General features: G+C 44.8%; 5 protein-coding genes across 5 annotated transcripts; 4 read left to right on the top strand and 1 right to left on the bottom strand.

The window, feature by feature from the left end:
* Positions 1 to 1,773: 1,773 nt before the first annotated feature.
* On the bottom strand, positions 1,774 to 3,330 carry LOC129598480 (uncharacterized). The gene has a single exon (XM_055496401.1). The coding sequence runs from the start codon at positions 3,328 to 3,330 to the stop codon at positions 1,774 to 1,776; it is 1,557 nt and encodes a 518-aa protein (XP_055352376.1).
* Positions 3,331 to 8,169: 4,839 nt separating this feature from the next.
* Positions 8,170 to 9,522, top strand: LOC129598468 (translocator protein-like). The gene is made up of 5 exons (XM_055496385.1): positions 8,170 to 8,400; positions 8,487 to 8,568; positions 8,677 to 8,725; positions 8,911 to 9,077; positions 9,147 to 9,522. The coding sequence occupies exons 1-5, from the start codon at positions 8,267 to 8,269 to the stop codon at positions 9,318 to 9,320; spliced, it is 606 nt and encodes a 201-aa protein (XP_055352360.1). The 5' UTR covers positions 8,170 to 8,266; the 3' UTR covers positions 9,321 to 9,522.
* A 1,646-nt stretch (positions 9,523 to 11,168) lies between these two features.
* Positions 11,169 to 13,592, top strand: LOC129598459 (heat shock protein 70 A1-like). Its single transcript, XM_055496375.1, has 2 exons — positions 11,169 to 11,679; positions 12,025 to 13,592. The coding sequence occupies exons 1-2, from the start codon at positions 11,362 to 11,364 to the stop codon at positions 13,258 to 13,260; spliced, it is 1,554 nt and encodes a 517-aa protein (XP_055352350.1). The 5' UTR covers positions 11,169 to 11,361; the 3' UTR covers positions 13,261 to 13,592.
* Positions 13,593 to 20,250: 6,658 nt separating this feature from the next.
* LOC129598466 (uncharacterized) lies at positions 20,251 to 21,799 on the top strand. The gene is made up of 2 exons (XM_055496383.1): positions 20,251 to 21,119; positions 21,230 to 21,799. The coding sequence occupies exons 1-2, from the start codon at positions 20,732 to 20,734 to the stop codon at positions 21,616 to 21,618; spliced, it is 777 nt and encodes a 258-aa protein (XP_055352358.1). The 5' UTR covers positions 20,251 to 20,731; the 3' UTR covers positions 21,619 to 21,799.
* A 1,551-nt stretch (positions 21,800 to 23,350) lies between these two features.
* Positions 23,351 to 24,456, top strand: LOC129598474 (uncharacterized). The gene has a single exon (XM_055496392.1). It carries the CDS (start codon positions 23,370 to 23,372, stop codon positions 24,327 to 24,329), a length of 960 nt encoding a protein of 319 aa, XP_055352367.1. The 5' UTR covers positions 23,351 to 23,369; the 3' UTR covers positions 24,330 to 24,456.
* Positions 24,457 to 25,925: the final 1,469 nt, after the last annotated feature.

The raw sequence follows: 25,925 nt of genomic DNA, 5'->3' as shown, positions 1-25,925 counted from the left end.
TTGGAGAAGTGCCGTTTACTGGAGCGTTATGTTCCCCAAGTGGTCAATCTTGAGGACTAGGTTGCCCCGTCTATCACCGTCTAACAGATGTGCCCCAAACAACACTGCGCAAAGCTATTCGGTTCGGTTTGTGGTTCTACTGCCATGCCAAAAATCATGAATGTCGTTGCCGTTGCGGATTTAAACACTATCCTCAATCTGAAGGAGATTGAAAAGAAAGTACCGATGGCGCAGTATATTCCCCGCAAATTTTCCGGCTTACTCCTTCGTATTCTCTCTCCCTATAAAGCACATTGCCAACTATATTCCAATGGAAAAATCACGGTCAATGGAGCTCGTTCGGAATCTGCTGCCAGAGAATTGGTCGACAAGTTTACCAGCATTCTTCAATCAATTGGGTACCGTTGTATCGTTTCAGGATTTCGAATTGTTAATATTGTTGTCACTCATGATTTTGGTGCGCGTATACATATTGAGAAATTCAGCCAACATTACAAGTTGGAATATACTCCTGAACTGTTTAGCGGTTTACGTATAAAATTGCCTGGGTGTACTGCTGTGCTCTTTCCATCGGGAAAATGCAACTTTTTGGGATTGAAAGAAATGCATGACATACAAATATCAGTAAATTTTGTTGGTCGAATGATACAGCAGTTTCCTGCTACTCAATAAATCTATTCAACGGTATATCCGTATGGAACAGTATTCCAGTCTTGCGTAATGCGCCGCTTATCATACGTCACTTGCAGACGCTTAGTTACATCACTATTGCATAGAATAAGCTGAGACTTGATGCGTTTAATAACATCATCATAGTGCACATCAATACAACAAGACTTGTGCAGAATATTCATCATGGACTCCATGTTAACTTTCTCTTTAACCCGATTATTGATGGTGAATCCTTTGATTTTGACTACCGAATGTCCATCGTTTGTCGTGTAGGCATAGGTCTTGGCGCCCAAGCTGACGAATTGCGTAATGTGTTGTCCAGGTTTTAGTTCATCGGTTAAATCGCCCAAAAATCGGCCAGTAGGAGGGTCAGGCCATCCCGGTTTCGACACAAAGAAAATGGAATCTTCAGAGCAAATAAAATAAAAATAATTGCCGTGAAAACATTGTGTTACAGTTAAACACCTGTGTCGAAATACAAAAGGCGCTCTTGAGCCATATCCATAAACTGGTATAGATGCAGTCGTGCCCAACATGTGGTGAACCTAATGCAAAAATCGTCTTAAATTCACCATGCTGAATAAAGTTTTTACAAAACTTACGCGGCCAGGACAACATTGGTGTTCGGATTCTGCTCGATAAATCCATCTTCTTTGGTGTATGTGATCTGCATGACGTTGTCATCAAAAAGATCCCACGAATGCACATGGTGTTTGCCGGAAAATAACATTTCATAAAATTTTTTGGGGTCATGAATGTACATGGTATTCAGTTTGTTATCCTGCATTCCCAGTCGGCCCCAAAAACTGTTGAGGCATAGTTTGGCTAAAGCACGTAGTCCGGGATTTTCTTTGACCTTATCATAATCCAACTTGACCCCTTCCCGTTCTTCAAAATCAGCAATGTATTTTCGTTTTTCATTTTCCGCGGTAACATCTGATGGCCATCCACTGGCTTCCGTCTTGATTTTTAAAAAGCGGTCGATATATTCCTTGAAAAGGTGATCATCAAACGTTTCGTAATGCCACACTTCGTACATCTTCGTGACGGTATATCCCCGATCCATAGCAGCATGTATCTCTGGTGTGCACCACGTTCCCGTCAGTTCCTTTCCGAATCCGTGTGGTCACATTTCTTGCTGTTCTGTTCTTTGACACATGTTGCACATAACGGGAAAGTCAGCTTGCCGTTGCAACGGTAAGGTAAAATAGGTAGCCACAAATCTGCCGGTGGTAGCACTGTGCAGTGGACTAAACCAAAATATTCCCGAACGTTTTGGAAGCTCTTGGTTAAAATAATAGGATGCCCTAACGGATACCGGCGGTTTTTGTTGACGAACGGGTATTCGCTGTTGACATCGAAATACTTGATCTTTTCATCGGCAGCCACCGTATGCAACAGTCGCACGGCATTTGTCCGGCCACCATAGAAAGCGTTCCGAGGGTTTAACGGTTCGGTAATCTTTATATCGTTAATGAACTTGCGCATTTCGGAATCAATGCGAAGGTCTGCGTCAAAGTCATGTTCCCAAACAGTGGTTACTGGGTGACCCAATGAGCGTAAGTACTGTTCACGGTCCATCGTCTCTTTGTAGATGTCACGCATCGGTAGGTTTCGAAACGGATGCACTGTCTCCGGGTCCATACATGTAGGGCAGCCATGGTACCAACATCCATAAAACTCGTAAATGTGACCAGTGTCCTCCTGGTATCCATCCACGTAATAAGGACCGATTTTCTGTTCGGTGCCGGAGACCACAGATTGAATAACGCAATTTTCTTCGTTTTCCATCCATGAAATCCATTTCATAGCCTTGACCGATTGCAAGCGATTGCGGGCAAACCGTTGTTGCGGAACCAGACCGATCTGATTTGCTTTCAGAATGAAGGAGCGCCAGTACAAGTTGCACAGTCCAGCGATTGTTAGAGCAGAGGTGAAAGGACAAAGTCCGTTGCTGATTTCCATGAACAGTTTGCGAAACTGTTGGCAACAGGTCCGTAAGACAGTGACGTCATTTTCGCAGTAGGCGACAAATTCCTTACGAAAATCAAAAAGACCGCTTTTGGCTTTGACATCGGCATCGTACCATTCTTTGAAAGAGGCTTGCGCTTTCTTGTCCATTGTTCGGAACCCATATTCATCCATGCTGGGATACGGCGCAACACGGTCCCAATTTTCGCGACGATTAAATTTATGAGGGAAAGTTCCTTTGCTGATGTCCGGTAATCCGAATGTCGCGGGCCATTTGGCAAGGCTTTGTGGGTTGTAATTTATGCTGTCACGAAAGTGAATATCGTAACCCGGGACATGCAGTTGCAAAATCTTTCCACCGTTCATGATAACTTTAGGGGTCACACCATTTTTTAAAAGCCACTGTAGTATAAAATATCCATCAAACGCTTTAAAATTGTGCGCGATGATGTAATGCCCTTTGTGATGTTCGCTAATCAAAAATTCGCACAGTGGGTCCGTTATGCATTTTTCTAATGGTTCGTCAGTAGAAGGAAAAGTCCACTGAGTTCCTGTATCATCTTGCACGACGGCTAAATTCGGAACCAACTGGCCATCATCTTGGATGTAGGTCTCGAAATCAAAGTAAAGAAACTTAGCATTTTCATTCTTTTCACGCTCTTCCGGGGTAACAGTGTGCGGTTTCATGAAACACTGATGGTTTTCCGGTAATACATGAATGTTGCAATTCTTACAGTATATTTCTCCGCACTGGTGGTTGTTTGATCCTTTCCGGTTCCGCATTGACACCACACACTGGCATTCCAAACAAACTTTGACTGTGCTGCACAACGATTTCCCTCGACTTTTCTAGGAACCGTTTTGTGGCGATCGAAACATCCTTGCCCATAAAATATACGATTACAGTCAGTGCAGTGTAGAGGATTTGTTGTATCCCGCTCGCAATTCGTTCGCAAGCATTGGTGACAAATATTGCTGCACCGATGAGTGCGACGATCCGAATAACCTTTGCCGCACTGGTAACACCAATACGATCTTTTAAAGAAAGCCGGTAGCGACAACAGTAAATCGTAATGGTGACCATAAAGCAGCAATACTATATGACGCTCCTTGAACTTCCCATTGTAAACAATGCTGCTTCCTTGGTCTAAACTGACCACGATAATCTGATATTCTGGGAGCACAGCTTCAAACAACGGGATATCCATGAGATCGAAGGATTTCTCTGTCAGCTTCGCTCGTTTTATGAGCTTTTTGGCTTCATTAGTTAGCATTTTTTTGCCCCGATGAAGTCGGCGAATCAGCTTCTTGTCCTTGTCAGCATACGCTTTGCCAAACACTAATGCTCTAGCCATACAGATATTATCGGTGTTCTTTATCTGCACTACAGACTTCATCTTTTTCAATTTCCGATATAACAGTTGCGGAACCAACCGCCGACACCCCCCATTTGGCAACTCCGTGTATTGTACAGATATTTCAAAAGTGTTGTCAAGAACAAAATTGTCGTTTGACTGCAGTACCTTTTCAACTTCGTCCATCCATCGTCTGACATCCAGTTGCGAGCGTTGAATAGGTGGCGTCCAAATTGGTCGCTCTAACGAATGGGAATCAATCCGCAGGCGAACTAAATCTTTGTCCCCGACATCACGTAAAACTGACTGAAGGATATGTTCCAAAATAAAGGTAAGTACTACTGGAATTTCCACAAAGGGGACATGATCCAGTTGGGAAACCTACAACGGTACCTCAAGTGATGAATGGAATCGGGCTACTGTAGTTGCAACATTATTAATCAAATCATTTCGTAAAGCCTTGTGGTCGTTCTTTTGTCTTCAAGATTGTAGGTCCCTGGTTACAATCAAGGCTGCGTAATAATTATGTTATAAAAGCAAACCAAAAAATTATGAAATTTTAAAATTGAAAATAACTTTCAAACAGCATTTCGAAGTCTTTGTTATTAGCATCTGAAAACTGTAGTGGCTATAGTGGTAATATAATAATAAGCAATAATGATAATATTTATAAGAATAATAAGTTTGCAAAAAAACTTACTTTTACGGTAAAACACTTGAAATGGAGCTTGTATTTTCTGGAAAACTTTTCGCCTTTGCTCTCGATAGTAACGTGATCATCGATGTCGAACGGTTGGTTTTGAGTTTCAAGGTCTTGCTGCACCGGCTTCCGTCCACCTGTTTGATTGGTAACATTTTTGGTGTCGTCAATCCGGTCCGCCAATGCCGGTGAGGTGTTACAGTCCGATAATTCAGCTGAAGACAATGTGTCTTCACACACCCAATCGTCCAAACTTGCTAAAAGTGCACAATCATCTAGTTCGTGTTGGGATAACTGGTCCATTTTGAAAAACAGATATCGAAAGGACGTACTCCGTATGGCAAACAGTACATTAAAAAGCGTTAGAAATAGCGCTGTGTACGAAATCTACCACAGCGTTTAGTGAAAACGATAGGCTGGAACTAATAAGGTTTTCATAATCCAGAAGGTAACTGCATGGTTGTGAGCACGACCGGTACTTGGCACCAGGTACGCGTTACCATGGTAACGGTACCTGTACCATGTACCTCGGCCATGTACCATGGTACATGGTACATTCAATCACGGCATACTGTGTTGTGGTTAGTATACAAATCAAATTTACAAAATTATTTCCATTTATCCACATATCCGTGCAGATGCATATGCACAGGTGGTGCGTATACTTGTGCGCATGTGTGCAGATGCTCATACACACTTGCGCATCCGTGCAAATGCAAATGCACATGCGCAGAATTGGCGTGAGTTAAACAAACGTACTACTGTGCAATTTCCGCAATAAATCGCGCAGAAAATCCAGCTTAGTTGGTTGTGATGATCGCTGACTCGACTGTAAAATTGCACGCAATTTCGTTTGATGCCACTTGAGAAAGAAAAGCGGAGTGACAAAAGTACTGCCGACAGATGGCACGACCGAAATGTATAGAGATATTTCACGGGAATCTAGCGCTGACACGAAGTCGTCAAGTGTGACTGTGCTGTCTCAACACTAACTGGAGACCTTTATAAACGGAATTTCAAGGAGGGTAAAGGGAGTACAAAATCCATTTCTATACGAACTACACTCGCACAGTGTACGCACTTTGAATAATAGTTTTGTCGTTTCTGTGCGACGGTAAAATGTCTGTTCAAATTGCGGTATTTGCTTGCATGTTGGCGCCGTGGACGGCCCGTGGGATGGTAATTCCAGACCGTGATAGCGACTTGAGTGTTAAAGACCGCTCGGAATTGGCCGGCATTTTGAAACAAGGGCCATCGGTCCTGAGCAGTGAAGAAGTCGTCCACCTTATAGCAAGGGACATGACGGAAAGTGGGGATGGCGCGCATCATCAGTTGCTGGCCCATCCAAAGAAGCCGTTGTGTCCATTGGACGGTTACCCAAACTGCGACAACTGTTTTTCCACTAGAGAAGCTAGTCTGAACGATCCGGCTGAGATGTGCTGCGATGCGCATTACCGGGCCTACGCCGCTCGGCTTAACTTACTGGAGTTCAAAGAGTACTTGAATGGCTTAAGGGAGATTTTCCCGGCACCACAATTCCCTCCCGCCATGTTGGCTTCTTTAAATGATCGTAAGCATACTGTAGACAAATGCAAGATAGCTGTTGCAGAGTAACAGTTTCAAGATACGGGTACAATGTACAATTTTGTTGAAAAATCTAACAGTGTACCACGCAGTTGTACAGTTTCACCAATAATCGATCAGGTATTTGAAGAACTCCGAACGGAAATTAACTAACAGTACAAGTTAGTTAATCTCTGTTGTTTCTGAAGATGATTCTTGCACTGGGGAACCGTACGATTCAGATGAAAGCGCCGACCATCCGTATATTCCATGGAGCCTTAGAAGCAACGGTAAAATGCTCCCATTTCAATGATTTCACCGTACATTTCGCTAATATATATGCTGAGATTCTGCTGAACTGCTGATGCATAACGATCCACAGCGCGATGTTTTAATCCTTCTGAAAAGATATTACGCTTAATATACGGTATTCACGTCAAATCACAGGGATTGTACCAACAGCCACACATTGCATTTTTGCTAATGACTTTTTTAATCTAGATTCAACGAGTTTTATGGAGTGGACACTATGGGGCTGACCTTGTCGATCACCGGTCACGAATTACAATACACAAGTCCAACACCGAAGAATAATGACAGTCAATGTGGCAAAGATTGCAACATCAAAGACCAACATCCAGCATGTTGTTTGCAGAGGTTCACGAATTTTACATGCGGTTTTTCTACTGCCCAACGTTATATTTCTGCTTGTGAATTACTTTACCTTTTTCTGAGCATGTACGTCAGCAGCAGAATGGTTCTTCAAGTCTTTGTGCTAACATTAGCGCGCAGTGTTGCTAGCATGCTAGCAATTTTTTCGATAGCTCTTAACTATTTCTTCATTTAATAAGCGTTTTGTAATAGTAACTTTGTAGTGGAAACTGATATTTTTCTCAGGCTGCGCTGTTCATCCAACAAAAATCTGCTGGCCTGTGGTAAACCTTTTAAGTGCGGACGGTTTTAAGTGCGTACGTGCCTCAGATGCCTGATGAATGTTACAAAGTCTTGCTTTTATAGTTAAGTAAGTACTGCGTACAGAATACAGTATAGTACGTACAGTATAGTTAGTTGTACTGCGTACAGAAAGAAATTTTGGGTTCTTTCGTCATCCCTGAATTTTCCCCTCGTTGAAAAGCATTTCACCTTCAACCACTTTAAAAACAACAACAACAACTTCGAAAACTAAGCCTTGAAAATTTTGAAAATTTTGAGCGATACTCCGTAATTGAGCTTATGGTGCGGCATCAGCATCCAGGAAATTACTTTGGCAATGAGGTTGTCGGCATTCTTTCTTCCGGTCAGCCATCAGAATGCATTTGCTAAGACATATGAAACGGTAATAACATGACAATGTGCAGATGGCCAGCCGTTCAGTTAGCATTAATTCAATTTAAAGTTACTTATTACCACCAACAACATTTTTTCCAGCTCGCCAAATATTCCGGCTAATACTACCGGCAAAACAGGTGGCTTTGAAAGTGCGCAGGTATTAGAACAGTAAAGGTGGTTCTAAAGCAGCCGAAACAAGAATAAAAAAGGCCGCGCGGCGGTTTCTGTGGCATCTCTTTGGCATTAATCAAATTGTAAGCAACGGCAATGGCAGCGGTAGTTTACCGAGTTCTTTATGGTCTCCACAACGAACAATCGGCATTTAATTGGTAAATACCAGTACCCAAGCCGGTTCACAGAGGCGTTATCGCCAGTGCTCAAAAACATACATTTTCCTGTCCGAGAAGCTGCCGTTGCATGCTTACCTGTTAGACTTAGCGCTTTTATGAAAGCGCCGTTTTGTTGATGCTTTTAGCACTGATTTTACAACATCTTAGACCTGAACTTTGTCCGATAAGATTACAGAAGCATGTACCGAATTTTCACGTAGAATTACTTGGTGTGCCTACCACATGGGGCATGCATAGGTGGCACTCTCTATTTATAATTTTATGTTCATTTAAATCAGGCTGTTAATTCACGAAATTTGATTTGCATGTGATCGCTGTTCACGAAAATGGGATCACAGATGTCGACTTTGCGACCGCTGGTACCGGTGGGCGGAGACACATTGAGCCAAGCTCAGATGCAGCATTTGTATCCCCTTCCTCAAATAACCACGTCCATATTTGCTCGGGAGCTGATACCAGCGTGAGAACACAAAATTAAAACGCCGCGTGCAAATATCAGTAATACAATCATACTAAAGACCTGTAGTTAGAATGCCGATGTTGCAGGATGGTGATTCCCAACGTGGGCGGGTGGATATGGGGGTACTTGCTCAGCCGTGAATTTGAGGGGCCTTCTACGTGGTACGAGGTAATGCAAACTTGATGCAACAAAGATACTGTTACGCAGATTCATGCACTCGCTACATTTCAAAGCCATCTGCTGAAATTGGTTAACCAACGTTCTCCTGTCACGCAGCGCCTCCGAAAACCATCTTGGACACCGCCAAACTGGGTGTTCGGTCCAGGTAAAAAGAGAAAAGCCACTATTGACTATTTTGATTTTCCGCCAGTAATTATAACACCTTAATTAGTTCGCATTAATTTTATAAATAAGGATTTCACGCAAATTCTCTTTTTATCGGGTGCGATACGCTGAATCAAACTCAGGATTTCTGTGGTATTAGTATCACTTTTGCTGTTTTGTCGCCAGTGTGGACGGTCTTGTACGGCGGCATGGGAGCCGCATCGTGGTTAGTGTGGCGACAGGGTGGTGGTTCGACTGGAACAGCTCGGATTCCTCTCGTTTTGTACGCAACGCAGTTGGCACTTAACTGGGCGTGGTCGCCGGTGTTTTTTAAATATCATCGCCTTGGTCTGGTAAGAACCTCTTATACATAACTTCGACCGAATAAATTTGCGTTTTTTATGATGTCGTGGCTTGTGTAGGCATTTGCGACGATTTCGGCGCTATGGATTAACGTGGCGGCCTGTATTGGCAGCTTCTATCCAATCAGCGAGACTGCGGCATATCTGATGGTTCCGTATCTGGGTTGGCTGACACTAGCTGCAGCCGGGAATTTTCGATTCTGGCGCGATAATCCCGGTGCGGATGGGTTATAGAATTACTCTGTACCATAATTTTTGGTAGGGTCCGTATGACATTTTACTTTTAACAGACCACCCGCTGGATAGTAAACCGGATATTACGATGGAAATAATGACATTTATTTCATTAGATGATGTCTTAGCAGGCTTTGCCTTTTGTAAAATACTGAGTAAAGCACTCATAATTATGGCAGATACTGTTGTTGACATTATCATTTTGCTTATCGATAGTGAACATCTGCGAGCTGCTCGTCTGCTAAATTGCTTCAAAATTTGCGGAAATTTAAGCTCAAATAACGCTGCGGTCCAGGCCAATGCGAGAGACAATTCGGTCGCAGTGGTTGCTTGGACACAGTATACTTGCAAAACGTGCTACGATAGTACAATGAAAACACAAAACAGCGACCCAAAACTACATACGTACTTTAAATAGAGTTCTCAGTGGTACTGGACCACTGGTCACCTATGCTTGGTTATGTGTACTGTGACCGTTAATCGCCTTTGGCTGCTTAAGACTGTAGGTTTGTTTCACCGCATTATTTTTCGTTAGTATGCTGTCTGACACAAATCTGCTAAAAATATTTAAATGTTTAATATTACGTTTTAGCGCAAAATCAACAAATCCAAAGTGCCTTATGGAGCACGTTTTAACAAGAACCCTACTAACCAGGGCCTCGTCACCGGCTATTAATTTAAAAAAAATTCATCTTTTGTTTAAAGATAGAGTAAAATTAAGATAGACATAAAGAGATATTTTCAGCTTGCGCCATCAACAGGGCGTGGCCAAAACAAAATCTGAAATTAAATTCTACGATGTGCTGTAGGTCTATATGTAGGCAATGCCTGAATAAACGCTCTAGCATTACTGAACAATCTGACAACTGTACGAGGTCGGTTTACTTGTTCAAAATTTTTATCTGTGCTGCTCGCTTATAGTAACTGAAACGGGTTTGTGTAGTAAACTTTGTTTCTGGCGAGATAGATCGCAGCCGCGTTTCACTTTGTAACAGTTAAAAAATTGCTAACCCAGTTTACAAACTGGTAGTTATCCAAAGAATTCATCCAGGCAGATCCAAAGTGTAAACCTGACCATCTCCAGGAACGGTGAAACAACAACGTACTACCACAAGTGAGCACCGGAGATAAAACTTTTGAACGAGCAAGATTGGCTTCGTAGTTCTTAGAGATTGTTCAGTAAAGCTGCAACGCATGCTGTGCCCGATGTGGTATATAGCCTATTGGCTTCGGGATCCAGCATAGCGTAGAATTTACATTTTTATTTTATTTTGGCCACGCCCTGGACAACAACAGCAGCAGACGACAGACAGCAGCTGGAAATATTTTTAATGCTTTACCTAATCTTACTCGATCTTCAAACGAAAAATGCAATGTCTGAATTTCTACGAGTAGCCGGTGACGTAAAACTTGAACTGCCCTCCGTTACTCATAAAACCGAATTCATTTGTGTGTTAACGTCTATCTGTACAATACCTAAAAGAAATCCAGAACTGTATCGTCCTTTTTATTTTCATTCTTAAACCAGCTGGCAGCGCACATTGTAAGAAGGCAACCAGGCTTTCTTCTTCTCTAGTCACCAGTATTTCAAGCAAAACAAACGCACTGCGGAATTCTTCTATACATTCTTCCTTCCGCGCGATAACAGCTTCCATACAAGAAGCTGTTATCGCGCGTTACAAGGCTTTCGACTGCCGGGTACTAACTTCCCAACTTTGATCACGTAACAATTAGCCGAGTGTTGGAAATGAACAATGCTACAACATTCATTATCGATGCATATGCTATCATTTCGGCTGATAATTCCGACATCTGAATTGTACCGTATCTGGCCGTTATTATGTATTGTATGTAAGTATGTGTCAGACACCAGGGAACCGCCGGCGGTAATTTACGGCAGAATTAGTTGCAATATTGGCACTCTTAGCCCTGCTTGTGCTTTCTGTACATATTGGTAGACTCAGAAGCTCTCGGCTTAATTGCTCCTCACTATTACTCCAATTTGACATTTGTGTTGTCTTCTTAGGCATACTCATCTTCCATGTCGGGCCGCGGAGGCGGATTAGGCATCGATTTGGGAACCACCCACTGTTGCGTGTATGTCGTCAAATACGGCTGCCAACCAGAGCCTGTGCCAAACAGTATGGGAGGGAACACAATTCCCAGTTGGGTACGCTATGAGCAAATCGGCCACGAGGTGGGGTCAAACGCTAAGGAGCAAAGCCCGGAAAACGCTACAAGCACTGTATACAATGCGAAGCGCATTATCGGACGGAAGTTTGAGGATGATGCGGTACAAAACGAATGCAAACGTGTGCCGTTTGTCATCGATAATGATAACGGTTCACCTATTATACGGGTACGAAGTTTATGTCTTGTTATTAAAAATCTTTTGGGCCTTATCGGAGCTTTTTCTGGGTGGCAGAATTTTTGTTTTTAAACGCATTAAGTGTTGCTTTTTTTGCTGCCTTCACTAAACCTGTTGTCTATTTCGGGATGGATAGCTATGGATTTATAACGATAGCCGATAGGTAGTGGGGTCTTTATTTCGGGCTGGGCACGTAAAACCGAGTGGGACTCAGAATGATAACACGGCGTTTAAGCACAATCTGGGTTTGACGCTTTGTTTCCGCAATTACTTAGGCTCATCTTTCTAAACTGTCCGCTCATGGCGGTAAGCAAATGACGGAGTGCGCTGTAATAGGTGAAAGAGTGCGATTCGGCTGGAGAAGAGATCTACCAAGAAGCACTGCGCCCTGAGAAAGTCAGTGCTACATTGCTGGAGCATCTCAGAAAAATGTCGGAGGAATTTTTGGGCGAGCTACCGGCGGCCGTGATTACAGTACCGGCTAATTTCACCGATAACCAGCGATCGGCTACGATGATGGCCGCCAAGTGGGCACGCTTCGGGAATGTCACGCTGCTTAACGAGCCAACAGCCGCAGCTATTGCTTATGCCAGCACGATGCACAGCCAAGGTATCATTATGGTCATCGATTTCGGCGGAGGCACCCTGGATGTCACCATCATGAAAGTGGACAGTACGGATGAATTCAAAGTCCTGACAACCGATGGCAATTCGTATCTGGGTGGAGAGGATTTTGACAAGGAAATCGTCGAATATTTTCTGCAAGACATCCATGAGAAATACAATTTCAGTATAGAACCAGGCAGCAGTGATTATTCAAGCCTCAAACTCGTAGCGGAAAAGGCAAAGATATGCTTATCGAGCTCCAACATCGACAAATTTCGTAAATCAGTATTTTTGCAAGATGGAAAAATAAAGCACGTCGCGGTGCTACCGCGAAGCGCGTTTGACGGGATGTTCCTGGCAATTCTGAAGAAGCTCCTTGAGCCGGTGACAAGCGCTCTCACGTCAGCCGGCTTGACAAAGAATGATATCGACAAGGTGGTTTTGGTGGGCGGCAGCACCAGGTTGCCAGCTGTTAAGCGGACTCTGCAGAGGTTTTTTGAGCGCAATGAAGTTATTTGCACCGATGCTAATCCGGATGAAGCCATCGCCAAGGGCGCGGCACTACTGTCTTACCGCCTCAATAATAATTTGCCAAGCAATTTCGTGGAAATCACCGCATACCACTACGGACTGGAGCTCGACGATCCTGGGCAGAACATAATGGAATTAATTCCTCGTGGGATAAGTGTCCCTTGCAGTATTACGGAGAACGTAGAAACCGCATACGACAACCAGACTGCTGTAAGATTTACGGTGTTTCAAAGTAAGCTGGGTTTCAGAGTTGACAAGTATCAAATCGGTTACTTCGAAATCTGGGATTTGCCAGCACGAAAGGCAGGAGAATGCAAATTCACTATCACGTACCGGATCGACGAAAGTACGACGCTGCATGCAGCGGTGCAGGGAAAGGACGATCTGGAGCACTACAAAAAGAATATTGAAATAACGTTATCTAACCGTGTGTAGTCGCTGTCGGTTTAGGAATACATGCATAAAACTTTTTGAATGCTGTTGTGTACTGTAATTTACTAGAACTAACGTATCACGAGTGTTAAGCGTAGGAACATCCTTGCAGTGTCGTAAAAAAGTTTCTGGTTTAATGAAATTAACATTGTAGTCTTTTTCCTAATGCTATAATTTTGCATCAGTTTTGCTGTAGCACTGTTTACCTGCTTTTCTCCTTTTTCTTCTAGCATTTCCTGATACTGTATACATACAGTAACATACTAACTGTATAACCACAATTCATCGGCAAGAAATTCTTTATGAGTTCCAAACATATAATACTGCAATAAAGCAATCTTGTACTTTTTCACTTGTATTTGTTTGTAATGAAACAAACACTAAAGAACTGTGCAGATACAAGCAGAATATGACGTTTTTGACACTCAATAAACAAGTGTACCAGCATGTGGGTATGAATGTATACTGTGCCTTAACGTACGAAAATAGTGGGCAGGCTCGTAAACAACAGTTTGGAATTAATTTCTAACCGATTTCAACAAAAGTGCCCAGTGGTAATAAATACGTAAATAGTTTTTTATTAAAGCAGTGCTGTGGCACACTATCACGTCTGAAGAATTATTTAACGGCTTTATTGTCCGAAGATTTCGGCGTTTCTTGTTATATAAATCATATATTAATGTACCAGATAATAATAATTTATTATTTTTGTACCAGGATCGTGGCAATGACTCTAATGCGAAAGTAATTTAAGTAAGATGCCGCGTCATTATCTGCCTCGGCGAAAGGGTCATCCTTCAAAGGACGGTGGCATCGAAACGAGTTATACGCTTTTCTCGTTGCATGCTGCTCTTCTGTGTTGGCATTCTGGCACACATGCTAGTTAAAACGGTGTTGTCCGTGCATGTGATAGTTTATGTTTCAGTCGCAAATTTTACGGGTAGTGTATAAATATTTCCACGGTGCTTTATCAATTAAAGCATGAGGTAAATTGAAATAAGTGGCTATCGGCTATTGCATCTGAACTGGAGAATTACAGCCGTTAAACTGGGTTAGCCGCGGTATCTTTGTTCGTTTGTGGACAGGTGCGAGTAGGCGGAAACGACTGCGGCGTTGCGGTTTCTGAGAGAGAACAGGTCGGCGGAACTGGGCATACGCAAAATCGGAGTCGGTACAGGCGGACCTCCCGCCGGCGAGTTTCCGATATCCCATTTCTGCCCGACTGCCCCAAACAAACTGTTACCCATTGGAGTAGGATTCAGCCTGGCAGATGGCGGCGTCCGGATGTAGCGCGTGTAGCAGTTGCTCTTCCATCGCCCTGCGCGTTGAATCACACGGTCTGGCACTTTGTTGACCGCGGCGGTGGTTGCCGCACCGATGCGGGAGCTGTGAGTGTTGACGCGGGCTGGTCCGGATGTTCCTCCAGGAGACGATGGAGGCAGCTTCCACCGAACGCCTAGTCAAGTAACTGCCGTCCTGATGGATGAAGAGCGGCCGTGCTTCAGCTGTCGGGTTGAACTGAGCATAAGCCATGTACTTCCGGTAGGCCTGCACGGGACACACGGAACGACCGGTCGCCGTCAGCCCTACGGAGTGGCCTGACCGGTTGGCCTGACCGTAAAAAGGTCCAGGACATCGGGTCTTCTCCAATCCGGTTGGATGAAAGACGCTGTGTCGTTCCAAGCTGGAAGAAATTCTTTCCATCATTCCGGGTCCTTACAAAATTCGCCGTTGAGAGTGGTGACCTTTTCGTGACGGTTGTCGGTGAGCAGGGCAATAATGCCTCGTGTAAATAGGCCGCTCGCTGGTAGACATTTGGTGGCAAACGGGAGTGTTGCGAAAAGGCTTTGGAGCTGTTGTTTGATGCAGCGGTCACGGTTGCTCCATTCTTTTAGCGCTTCCTCGATGCTCTGACGTTTGTTTTCGGGGAGGCTGAGGGTTTGTCGGACAGAGTCCAGCCGGATACCCCGGAGCGTGAGCTGAGTCGCGGGCGCTTCGGTCTTGTCGTGTGTCAAAGGTACCCCGAGTTTACTACACGTCTGAGTCATGGTGGACATCAGTGCGCTACACTGACTACTTTCGGATCTACCAACAAACAAGTAGACGTCGACATAGTGGAGCATGCTGACCCAACCGGTGCTATTCGACACGATCCAGTGGATTGCGCCAGCGAATCGCTTGAAAACGTACGGCGACGCCCTACACCCAAAGGGCAACACAACATCAAAATAGAACTCACCGTTCCACTATAGCCGAGGAGAATCCACTTTCCTGGGCGTACAGGTATCAGTCGGAAAGCTGATTTCACGTCCATTTTTGCCATGAGTGCGCCTCTGCCGAGTTTAGTCAAGATTGATACTGCATGGTCTACGTGCAGTATACTAGCGGAAGTTGCGTCACGTCAATGTAGTCGTTCACACTGTCGTCATGCGGCTGGGATAAATCCAGGATGGTGCGAATGCTGCCATCTTACTTTGGTCGCGCGCCCAGGGCATTGCAAACGAAATGGGGTTGTTGTGGAGTGGAGAACGGCCCGATATTGTGGCCGGCAATAACTTCCTTAAATATATTGGAGGCCGCTTCCGCGTGGTGTTTGCGTTGGGAGGCTGCGTTCGGTGTTGTACGCGTTTTTTGAGGCCCGTGGTAGTAGATAGTGCAGCCGTTAGTAAGGGTGGTAATGACGAAGGAAGTTAGGGTGGGGTCTGGGTGTTGAGCGACCAGTCTGTAAAGGCGCTGATTCGCAGCGGTGTGGTTGCTTTTGCCGGCACTGTCACTTCTTTACTTACCATTTTCGGGCAGAGGCCGTCCTGAGCTTTCGGTCACCACAGCTGGCGCAGGCGTGGACTCTTCCGGCGCGGCAGGGTGTTGGGCAGTTTGCGTAGTTATGGTTACGACAGATTTTCCCGTCTGCGGCGAGAGGCGCGAAAGGGCTGCCCATATCCCGGTTGACCTTTCCGTGGTGTGGGACAGCCGCTGATGTAATGATCTGTTCCTCCGTAGTTTCGGCAGCGTTCGTCTTTTTGTTTTTAGTTCTCCGGTCGCGGCGACATTTCGCGTTCGGAGTGCATCGCGTTCTGGATGCATTCAATGTATGTACCTTCATGTTGATGAGTCCACTGGTCAAAGTCGTACGGGTGACCAGTCATGTGCACGCGGAACTGCCAATCGTACTCCAGCGAGTTGGCGGTCGGAACCCCACGCTCGACGTACGACGCAATTATGTCCATGTACTTGTAAAATCGCGTGTTTAGTTCCGGTGCGATGTGAGAGCGGTAACTGGCGAAGACGCCGCAGGCGCGCATCCATGATGTGACACAGGTAATTCGAGCTTTCCCGTCTTCGGGCGTAATGGTAACCTTTTCGTTTTCGAACACCATTTTGGAGTCCAGCCTCTTTGGTTTTTGAAGGCGGTTCTTTAGAAAGAGTGAGTCCAGATCAGTGTATTCGGTGTGGTCGAGCAGCTTTTTCACGAGCTTCTTGTCCAGCGAAGGAAAATGTTGCGGGAGAGGAGGGATGGTGGTGTTACCGGCAGCAGTTCCTCGCAGCGGCCCAAGTCGGCTGAAGACGTCAGGGCGTCTCCCAACGCGCTCGCGGGCCGGCAAGCGTACTGGCATTGTGTCCAATGATTCACTGCTAGCAGATGATTGCGAGCTGCTAGGCTTACCTTTTTCTTCACTGCGTTTACGCTTGCGGGTGGTGGAGTGTCCGTTGTGACCAGTCTGGTGCACGATTCTACCGAAGTCGTCTCCGAGCTGGATCTGTAGGATGGAGGAAGGAGACAGCGGCCGGAGTTTTGATGGATTTGGGACCTTCTCCCGTGCTGATGGCGCCAAAAAACAGGTTCCGGTGGTGGTGGTGCTGGCTGTGGCGGCGGTGGGGACGGTGGTGCCAGATGCTCCATTGTTGCAAGAATTTTGTCCAGCTGTTCCTGATATTTTTTCTGCTGCTGCGCGAGCGAATGCACTGTCGGCTCCTGGGCTTCAGAGTCGCTTGCGGTGGTGGGTGGGTTACCGGCGGTGGTGGTCCGTCTCGCCCTGGTGGACGTCGTGGGTGCGCTTTTCGCTGGCTGCCGTCCTCGGTTACCACGTCTAGTCATTTTCGGGATGGAAGAAAATAAGTGTCAAGTTCACTCGAGATAATCGGATGTGGCTGAGGGGGATTGGGAGTTTCTCGCGCTAAAGGCCACTGAGTACTTGATTGATATCCTATTACCTTAAGTGCTGTGTGCAAAAACATTGAGCGATTAGGCAGTAGTCTGGTCGCAGAATATTTTCAACTAAAAGTGACATCTATTCAATGCATTTGATGAAAAAGGCGACTGATAGGCAGCCAGCAAGATGCGCAAGTAGATCAAGACAAGGATGTGCAGCACAATGGTCAGTCTGATAGAGAGAGGCGACGTGATCGCGTCTACCTAACTTAACATCGATTAACATGCTAATCGTCCTTCAGTGAGAGAGAATCCGCGTGAAAAACCAAGCGAAACGCATACGTCATAATTTTTTTGAACTAATGAGTAAGAGTACATTGCGTGATTTGTATGAGTTAACATGCTATGTTGTATGTTTATGCCTGTAGTAACATACTGTGAGGAGGAGTGGCCTCTCCGTTCACCCGCGCACAGGCGGCTGCTAGGTTGTTTTGCTGTTTTTGCCGTGTTTTTCTCCATCTACCAGATTCTAAATCTGGTAGATTCTTCAGTTGCTAGATTTCGTCGTCTGAGCTGGATGCTTTTTCCATTTTGCCCCGCAGCAAGGTGCTGCGGTGGCCTTTGATGTGATGTATGTGTAGAGATAAAGTGTGCAGTGTGTTGGCGTTCAGTTTCCGTTTCTGTTCGCGCACAGGGGTGAACTAGCCGTTCATCCCCTGTTAGATCATACTTTTGACATCGTATAATTTATTCAATAATGCTGTGTGATGAGTAATCACCTGTAGTGCTACAAATACTCTTGTGAGTGATGTAGCCGGTTATGCAACAGTTTGTTGTTTATGTCACGTTTGAACTGATATCTTTGCAATGATGATTTCTTATGCATATTTCATAGCTTGTATGTTCTTGCAAAACCACGACGGTTCATTCGAGTTAGAAACATCTTGGAGGTAAAGTCTCATTAGGAATCCGTGTTTTTGCGTTATGAGTATGTAGTAACATACATCATATATCAATAACACTGCAACGTTTAAGTAAGATTTTGCATTTCTGAGAAGTTTACAGTTTGCCACCTTGGCTGTAACTCATGTTATGCTCTAAGACATCTTAATTCCTGGAAACCAAAAAGCGGTGCATCCTTCAATGCGCAGAATAAGGATTTTCTCTGATTGTTGCTGGTTGCTACGAACACGAACGATTGTCTACTGGACCGTCTACTATTACAAAAAACCAGAAGAAAAAAAGTTCAATTTTCGTTTGAAAGTGATTCCGTCACGATCAACCGATGAAGTTAACCATGGGGAACTTCGAACTACTTCCGGAGAACAACTCGGACTGTTGACATATCTAGTTGTGTATCAGGTTTGTTGCCAGTACAGCAACATTACGGTGTGTGTGTGTGTGTTTGTGGATACTAATAATTATTATTAAGATAGCAAACACGGGTCTCTGTTGTCATTAGTACGCACGTGATAAGCGTCGTTTTTTTCGGCAGGATGGTTTTCTAGAAGTGAAAGCAAGCCCGCTTATGAGTGAGTAAACGGTGAGCAATTTTTCTTGACATGCTCTGTGCTGGCTTCGGTTGGCCAACTGGATGTAAACCATATAGTAGCCATATAAAGAGTACAAATACAGAGTAACACAACGTTCAGCACCAAGTTCCATTGCTGCATAGTCGCGTTATGTAATTTTCATCTGTCGCTTTATAGTTTTAGGTAAATTAATTCAGTTGCGTGCTTGCTTAGTGCTACTGCGGTAATACAATAACTAAGTTAATTAGCTGCGATCATAAATTATGAAATTTTGGATATTTATCTCACTGTAGAACATTGACTTCCTGAAAGCAGTTCAACGCCTTGCTTACGTGATCGGTTCACGTGCGGAAAGCATTTAATCCCGACGGAGAGAATCACAGTATACGGAGTGATCTGCATGTTCTCACCTTCAACAGTTTACGCGACATAAGTAAGTGCAGCTTTTATTTCTTCACGTACAGTACCTGCGCACCTGATTGCCAGTGTAGGAGCTCGGTGACTCCTATTAGGACAGTGTGTGGAGAGAATGACTGGACTACACTTGGGAGTGGATATCAAATTCCACCAAACATCGGTGGCGGAGTTCGCTGACGGCGTCCCACAAGACCTTCTCCGCCATGGCTACTCGCAAGGTTGACCGCACCCATTGGCATTTTGATTTTAAAGCAGCCAAAAACCACGCGGACGCCGGCAATCAACCCTCCGTGCCCGTTAAACATCTACTGCTGGAGTGCGGTTTCAGCAAGAACAAGTCGTTGGTAAGTGTATCGGCGGCGTTAACCGATATGTTCGGCTTCATCAAGAGGATCGTAATAGTCAAACGCGGAAAGAGTCCCAGCTGCGTGGCGATGGTGTTGTCGCATGGTCTTCACGCTGTTCCCGAGATGCGGCAAGCGGTGATTAATGCGGGGAAGAAAAACGACGTCCTGAATGTTCTTTGTATCGCGGATACGACGGCCATTTCGCTAACGTACACCGTTCTGACACTGGACCGTCCATCCATCGCCAAAAACGCCACGGGTTCGTCTGGTGTACAGTGCCGACACGGTGCACCTCCAGATCAATGCCTTCAGGGTGTACAGCACCAATTATATGGTCAAATACCCGAGTAATCGAAGCCGGAATACCCGGCCAATTTGCAATCAAGTCCCAGAGAATGTCCTATGGAATTGTTTTGGTGATTTTCGGAAAGATTTAATAGAAGATATATATCCGGAACTGGTGCGCGTCGGTATGCCAGCGTTGGATGAGCATTTCCGAGCGGAGCTGACTGAAAAGTGTCTGGATCAAGTGGCCAGGTTTAACAAATCCCACATTGAGAAGGTCGTCGTGTGTGCACCAGACACCGCATACGCTGTAACGTACACGCGGGCAGCGTGCTATGCGGTGTTGGAGCCGCGCGTTAACGCCATTCAACAGCATGTCACTGCGGAGTTGATGAAATTAGGTATCATGGACGAAGACACCCAGTGCATCAACGGAAAAGTGGAGGTGTTGCTGGTCGGGGAGAATTCTCGGTGGGAATGGCTGCGCAGCGCACTGGAACAGTTAACTAATAGTCCAGTGTTTGCCGGGGCAGCGACTTATGAGGACAATGCCGAGTCGTACGGTGCAGCGATTGCCAGTAGACTGGTGGGAAGCTGTCCGAATGCCAGTCGAAGGAATGTGGTTTGTCGACTGGAGGATGGAACCGCACTGGACATGGGAGAAGTGATGGATAGTCTGCTGGTGAAGGTCACCTACGATCCGGCTCAACCGACGCGGGATACTTTCGTCACCGAGCGACCGGATGCTGTACTTTCTGGCGAACTCTCCATGGGTGGGCATGAGAAACGGAGTACCTGTATTATTTCCGATTGTCGTCTTCTCCGGACCATGCGCGAGGCAAACTTATGCAAAAGTGCACTGCATCCAACTGGAATGCCCGTCGCAGAAAGACGACCAGCCTGTTGTGCTTATCAATATGGTGGTGGGAGTAGATGTCCACATCAAGTTGCAGGAAGAGCACTACCCAAAAGACCATTTGTGGCTGCAGGTGCCCCTTAAGTATCGGTGCGACGTTGGCCGGAGCAGTCTGTGGTTTATAGCCAAGAAGCCCGCCGATTATGGGCCGTTTATAGAGGACTATAAGGCGCGACTACGCGACATTCAAATCGCGTTTCCTTTTGCTGCTAACGGTGAGTGCTTACATACAAAACGTAATGCTAATTTACGCCCAGCAGTCTAATGTGGCACCTGCTGACATAATTTTATTTAAACAAATTAATCATGAACTGAATATTTTCAGCGGAAACATTACTAAAAAAGCCGTATTATTCCTCTTTGGGTGCGTTTGCGGCTCTCGTTTCCGACCAAGTGGACACTGAGAACGCTGAGGAAGCCCCCGAATTACGCGCCAGTATTGTCTCCGTCACTCGCTGCCCGGTGCAGGGTCTGGTTATTATCGTTCAAGTATGCGATGAAGTCTCCTGCCATCTGTACATTGCGCACATGCTGAAGCATACACTTTCCATTGTACGGCCGAATAAGATGAACCGAGTGCGGGAGGAGCCAGATACGGTGGTGGTCGAGTTCACTCGCCACAATTCTGAAAGTGTTCGGATTATCTTTCCCGATGCAGTCACGGGTCGGGCAATTGTTCGTAAGTGCGGATTTTCTTTATCTTCTGGTTTTTAAGCCACCTAAAAAGGACTCTGCAACGCATGTTCATACTTTGTACCCCGTCTTTATAGCGTTCGGTTTACATAAATTGAAACAGTTAGTAACATTGCTAATGATTGCTTACGTATGGGCTGTATTCTTGCCATAATAACTTCCATGGTCCGACGCATGTACTGAATTATGTCATAATTCTGTTTTACTATTAACAAGTGAGTTGCTGTCAAAATTAATACAAGTTTTGTGTGTTATATGATTAGGCTATGCGACAAAATATCAGGCTGTGATCTGTATTTTCAATAACATTATACATCCGATCTCGGTATATAACCTTCGGTATATAACCTTTCCAGTCAAAAACACGTTAAGTGATACGCATTTGGTTTAAAACGAAGAAACTTTCTCATTCAGTATTTCAATTTGAAATTTTTTCTTTGTACGATGAATAGCTCGGTCTACACACAGGGCAGAGAGGATCGCGCTACACCATTGTGTAGCTAAATTCTCTCTGCGTTCACTCAGAAGAGTAAAGACACATATCCGGTCACCGTTCCCAAGCTATTCCCGTTTTCCCGAACCCACCCAACTGCGGCTAGGGGTCCCCTTAAACCTATGAAAATTTATGATATTCCAAAATTTACTCAGAGAAGGGATGGGGCATCAATCGTGGGGTGTAGAAGTTATACAGGGGGGTTGCACTGAACAATAAAAAGGAGATTGGTGTCGGAGTAGCAATAACTATTCTTATTATCAAGAGCTAAAGACGGATTTTTGAATTCCAAAAAATATCTGCTTGCTATTTCACTGACTGAAACGGTTTCCCAGATCAACTTTAACATAAACAAAAGGCTTCGCCAACGTCATACCACCAAAGTAAAGTTAAACAGCACCAGCTATGTTTGCCTTGAAATAAGCCTTTCTCGGCAACTCCAGGGCCTGACCCGTGTAAAATTTTTCAGAAGGGCAGATAGCAGGACCAGTAAAGAAATGTTTGTCGCAAATTTCAGATTTTACGGTGACCTTACAACGGCTGGTGCTCCTTTGAGCCTATGGGGTGACCTTTCTCTGAAAAAAATTTTTACTTCCTTATATGACGTCATTTCCGGCTCCCTTATATGACATAATTTTCTTTACTTCCTTGTTTGGGGACGTTTACTTCCTTGTATGACGTCATTTCTTACTTCCATAACGGAAAGACAGACAGCACCTTTTTGATTTTGTCTGAATTAGAGGACCTTCGCTGCGTTCCGGTCGATAACTGCTTAACAAACAGCAAATTCCCTACGTTCTGGAAGACGTTTTTCGTGACACCGGTTGGAAAGCAGGCTGCTGATCAGACCGATCCTGCAGACTGGCGTCCAATAGCGATGTTACACCCTTTGTCGAAAATTTTTGAAAAATGCATCTGTAAAATTTTGTCAGCTCAAATCGGCGATTTCACGGACAAACAGTTTGCATATCGCGAGAAGCGTTCAACTGAGTTGCTGTTAATATTGTTTTGTAAAAAATTAGCGGATGCAAGAGCTCGCGGTAAACGTGTCGATGTTGTGCTGCTAGACTGCAGTAAGGCTTTCGATAAAGTTGACCACTCGATTTTTCTCGAAAAATTATGTACATTAAATGTTACGTCAGACATTGTAAATCTTATCAGTAGCTACCTATCTAATCGGTCGCAGTCGGTTGTTATCAATAATGAAAAGTCGGTTTTCTTACCGGCTGCAAGCGGAGTCCCCCAGGGTTCACGTATCGGTCCTACTGCCTTTATTAGTATGCTTAATGACTTGCCTGCTGTTTGTGGCCAAGGTAGTGATATGATGATATTTGCTGATGACGTGATGGTATGTAAAATTATTGCGTCAGGTGCAGATGAGATTGCGTTTCAGAAGGATCTTGATGCTGTTACGGAATGGGCGCGAAACCATAATTTGATTTTCAACGCGACAAAATCAGTTTGCATTAAGTTCTCATCCAGCGTGAAATTATCTCAGTCTTATCAGGTTAACGGGGAGGGTGTCCCGAATGTTAATTCCGCGAAATACTTGGGCATTCATTTAGATCGCAGCCTAAAGTGGAAGCTACAGTCAGAGAATGTGTCTGGTAGGATGCTGAAGCGGTTGAGGTACCTTAGCACATTGTTTCGTGCTCGCAACTTGTCGGCTCGTTGTATATTGTATACGAGTCTTGTTCTATCTGTCTCCGATTACTCTGCGTCCGTAACGTTTCCTACACAGAAAGGTCTAGTCGATAACATAGAGAACGTTCAAAAGAGATTTGTCAAATCGTTGCATCTTAATAGTGACAGAAATGACTATACTGGCAGGCTAAAAGAGCTTCAGTGGGAGCCGATTGTACTTCGAAATTTAAAGCGTAATCCTCAGCTGACGCACAAATTCGTGTACAGCTCAGTTCCTTATGGGGACCAGTTGTTTCGCAAAGATACCGCTGTGTGTTCTGGTGTTTCAGGTGCTACGCGTCATCGACAAAGGATTATCAAACACCCTTGCCCGATTGTTGCGACTGGATCAAACTTCTGCGGTCACAAACTGCCTCCATCGGACAGATCGTTTGCCTATCGGTTGGCGAGAATTTGGAATGACTTGCAGATTCCAGCAGAAGCTTATCAGAGTCTTGGAAGATTTACAGAAGCTTTGAATCGCGTTGACTGGAAATCCGTTGTGTCCTTGAAAAAGTTTTACCGCCCTAAACATGTGTCCCTGTTGGAAATGTGAATACTTATGAAACTGTTAGTCTGCTGCTGTTCTATGCTTGTTCTTTTGTTTCTGATGACGTGTCTGCTGCACCGGATTGGGTCTAAACCCTGATTGTGTGCGGACGTTAAATCAATAAACTTAACTTAACTTAAGTACATAATACAAACACTGAACCACAGCATCCAGCACATTACATGCATACTTCGAATGCTGCCTTATGTGGGCTCCCCTTATAGCACTCTCCCTTATCTGGGCTCCCGGCTTGTTAGCAATGCCCGTCAAATTAAATTTATCGGATTTATAGCAGAACCCCTTTATACTTCTTTCAACCAGATTTACAAATGAGCACACCTAACAATTCCGAAATTTCACATCTGTCACGACCTGGCGCATATTTATTAGCAGCCAGGGAGCTGCTCAAACGCAGACTAAATATCGCAGCACATCTCACAGCCACAATGGCAACCACTGTTGCCATGCCACTACGTCACTACATCCGAATTGTATTTATATATATTATCTATATAATATTATTTTTCATTAATTTCAACCGGATTTGCCAATGAACAAACTGAAAAATGCCAAAATTTTCGACCGAAGCGTAACGAAGGTCTTCTATGTTCAGAATTAATGGGAAGCGTGATGTCCGTTCGTCGGTCACCGCCACCAAATGCACACATGCACGGTGGCATTTTGAAGAGATGCACTAATGCGCGGTGGCCGTATATACTCACATCCCATGTAACTGGGGATGTCCGTTCGTCGGTCACCGCCACCAAATGCACACATGCACGGTGGCATTTTGAAGAGATGCACTAATGCGCGGTGGCCGTATATACTCACATCCCATGTAATTGGCGATGTCCGTTTGTCGGTCACCGCCACCACATGCACACATGCACGATGGCACTGGGAACAGATGCACTAATGCGCGGTGGCCGTATATACTCACACCCTACGTAACTGGCGATGTCTGTTCGTCGGTCACCGCCACCAAATGCACACATTCACGGTGGCGTTGGGAAGAGATGCACTAATGCGCGGTGGCCGTATATACTCACACCCTACGTAACTGGCGATGTCCGTTCGTCGGTCACCGCCACCGTGCTTGTGTAAGAACAAATGCACAAGCGCGGTGGCCGCACACATTTACACCCCGAGTAACTTGTGTTGTCCGTTCGTCGGACACCCCCATCTGATCCAAAAAAGGATGGGGCAGCGTAGCCTCATACACTCAAAACCTATGAAAATTGTGGTGAACGTGGTGATGGAAACATTTCGAATTTGTTTTCCACTTGTAACTGACAGAACCATCAGTCGGTTCAGAAAAAAATTCGTCGTGCGTAAATTTTGCTCTTCCAGGATTTTGTAATAACACTATTAATTTTCATATCGTGTATTATGTGTATTAATGTTATTATGTGTATTATAGTGTATTAAGCGCTGAAATAATGTTTGATTTAGCGTTTAACTAATGTTCATTTGTGTAACCCAATAAAAACCACCTTAAAGTTTAATATCCTGTCAACGTTGCCCCGTCAAGGCTACAGACAGATGTTGACCATTTGGCAAAACAAGAAGTTCTGCCGGCAAAGCCACTGGACCCACTCTCTT

The sequence above is a fragment of the Paramacrobiotus metropolitanus genome, unplaced genomic scaffold (assembly GCF_019649055.1).
Source record: "Paramacrobiotus metropolitanus isolate TYO unplaced genomic scaffold, Prichtersi_v1.0 Parri_scaffold0000123, whole genome shotgun sequence".
NCBI classification, from domain to species: domain Eukaryota; kingdom Metazoa; phylum Tardigrada; class Eutardigrada; order Parachela; family Macrobiotidae; genus Paramacrobiotus; species Paramacrobiotus metropolitanus.
The sequence above is the reverse complement of the archived record's forward strand: the minus strand, read 5'-3'. Positions and strand labels throughout refer to the sequence as shown.

Excerpts from the sequence above, each read along its gene's own strand:
- LOC129598480 (XM_055496401.1), bottom strand. The coding sequence starts at position 3,330 with ATGAAACCGCACACTGTTACCCCGGAAGAGCGTGAAAAGAATGAAAAT.
- LOC129598468 (XM_055496385.1), top strand. The coding sequence starts at position 8,267 with ATGGGATCACAGATGTCGACTTTGCGACCGCTGGTACCGGTGGGCGGA. Across the intron at positions 8,401-8,486 it reads GCTCGGGAGCTGATACCAGC|GATGGTGATTCCCAACGTGG; the intron begins GTGAGAACACAA and ends CCGATGTTGCAG. Across the intron at positions 9,078-9,146 it reads AATATCATCGCCTTGGTCTG|GCATTTGCGACGATTTCGGC; the intron begins GTAAGAACCTCT and ends TGGCTTGTGTAG.
- LOC129598459 (XM_055496375.1), top strand. The coding sequence starts at position 11,362 with ATGTCGGGCCGCGGAGGCGGATTAGGCATCGATTTGGGAACCACCCAC. Across the intron at positions 11,680-12,024 it reads ACGGTTCACCTATTATACGG|GTGAAAGAGTGCGATTCGGC; the intron begins GTACGAAGTTTA and ends GCGCTGTAATAG.
- LOC129598466 (XM_055496383.1), top strand. The coding sequence starts at position 20,732 with ATGCTGTACTTTCTGGCGAACTCTCCATGGGTGGGCATGAGAAACGGA. Across the intron at positions 21,120-21,229 it reads GTTTCCTTTTGCTGCTAACG|CGGAAACATTACTAAAAAAG; the intron begins GTGAGTGCTTAC and ends GAATATTTTCAG.
- LOC129598474 (XM_055496392.1), top strand. The coding sequence starts at position 23,370 with ATGCTTAATGACTTGCCTGCTGTTTGTGGCCAAGGTAGTGATATGATG.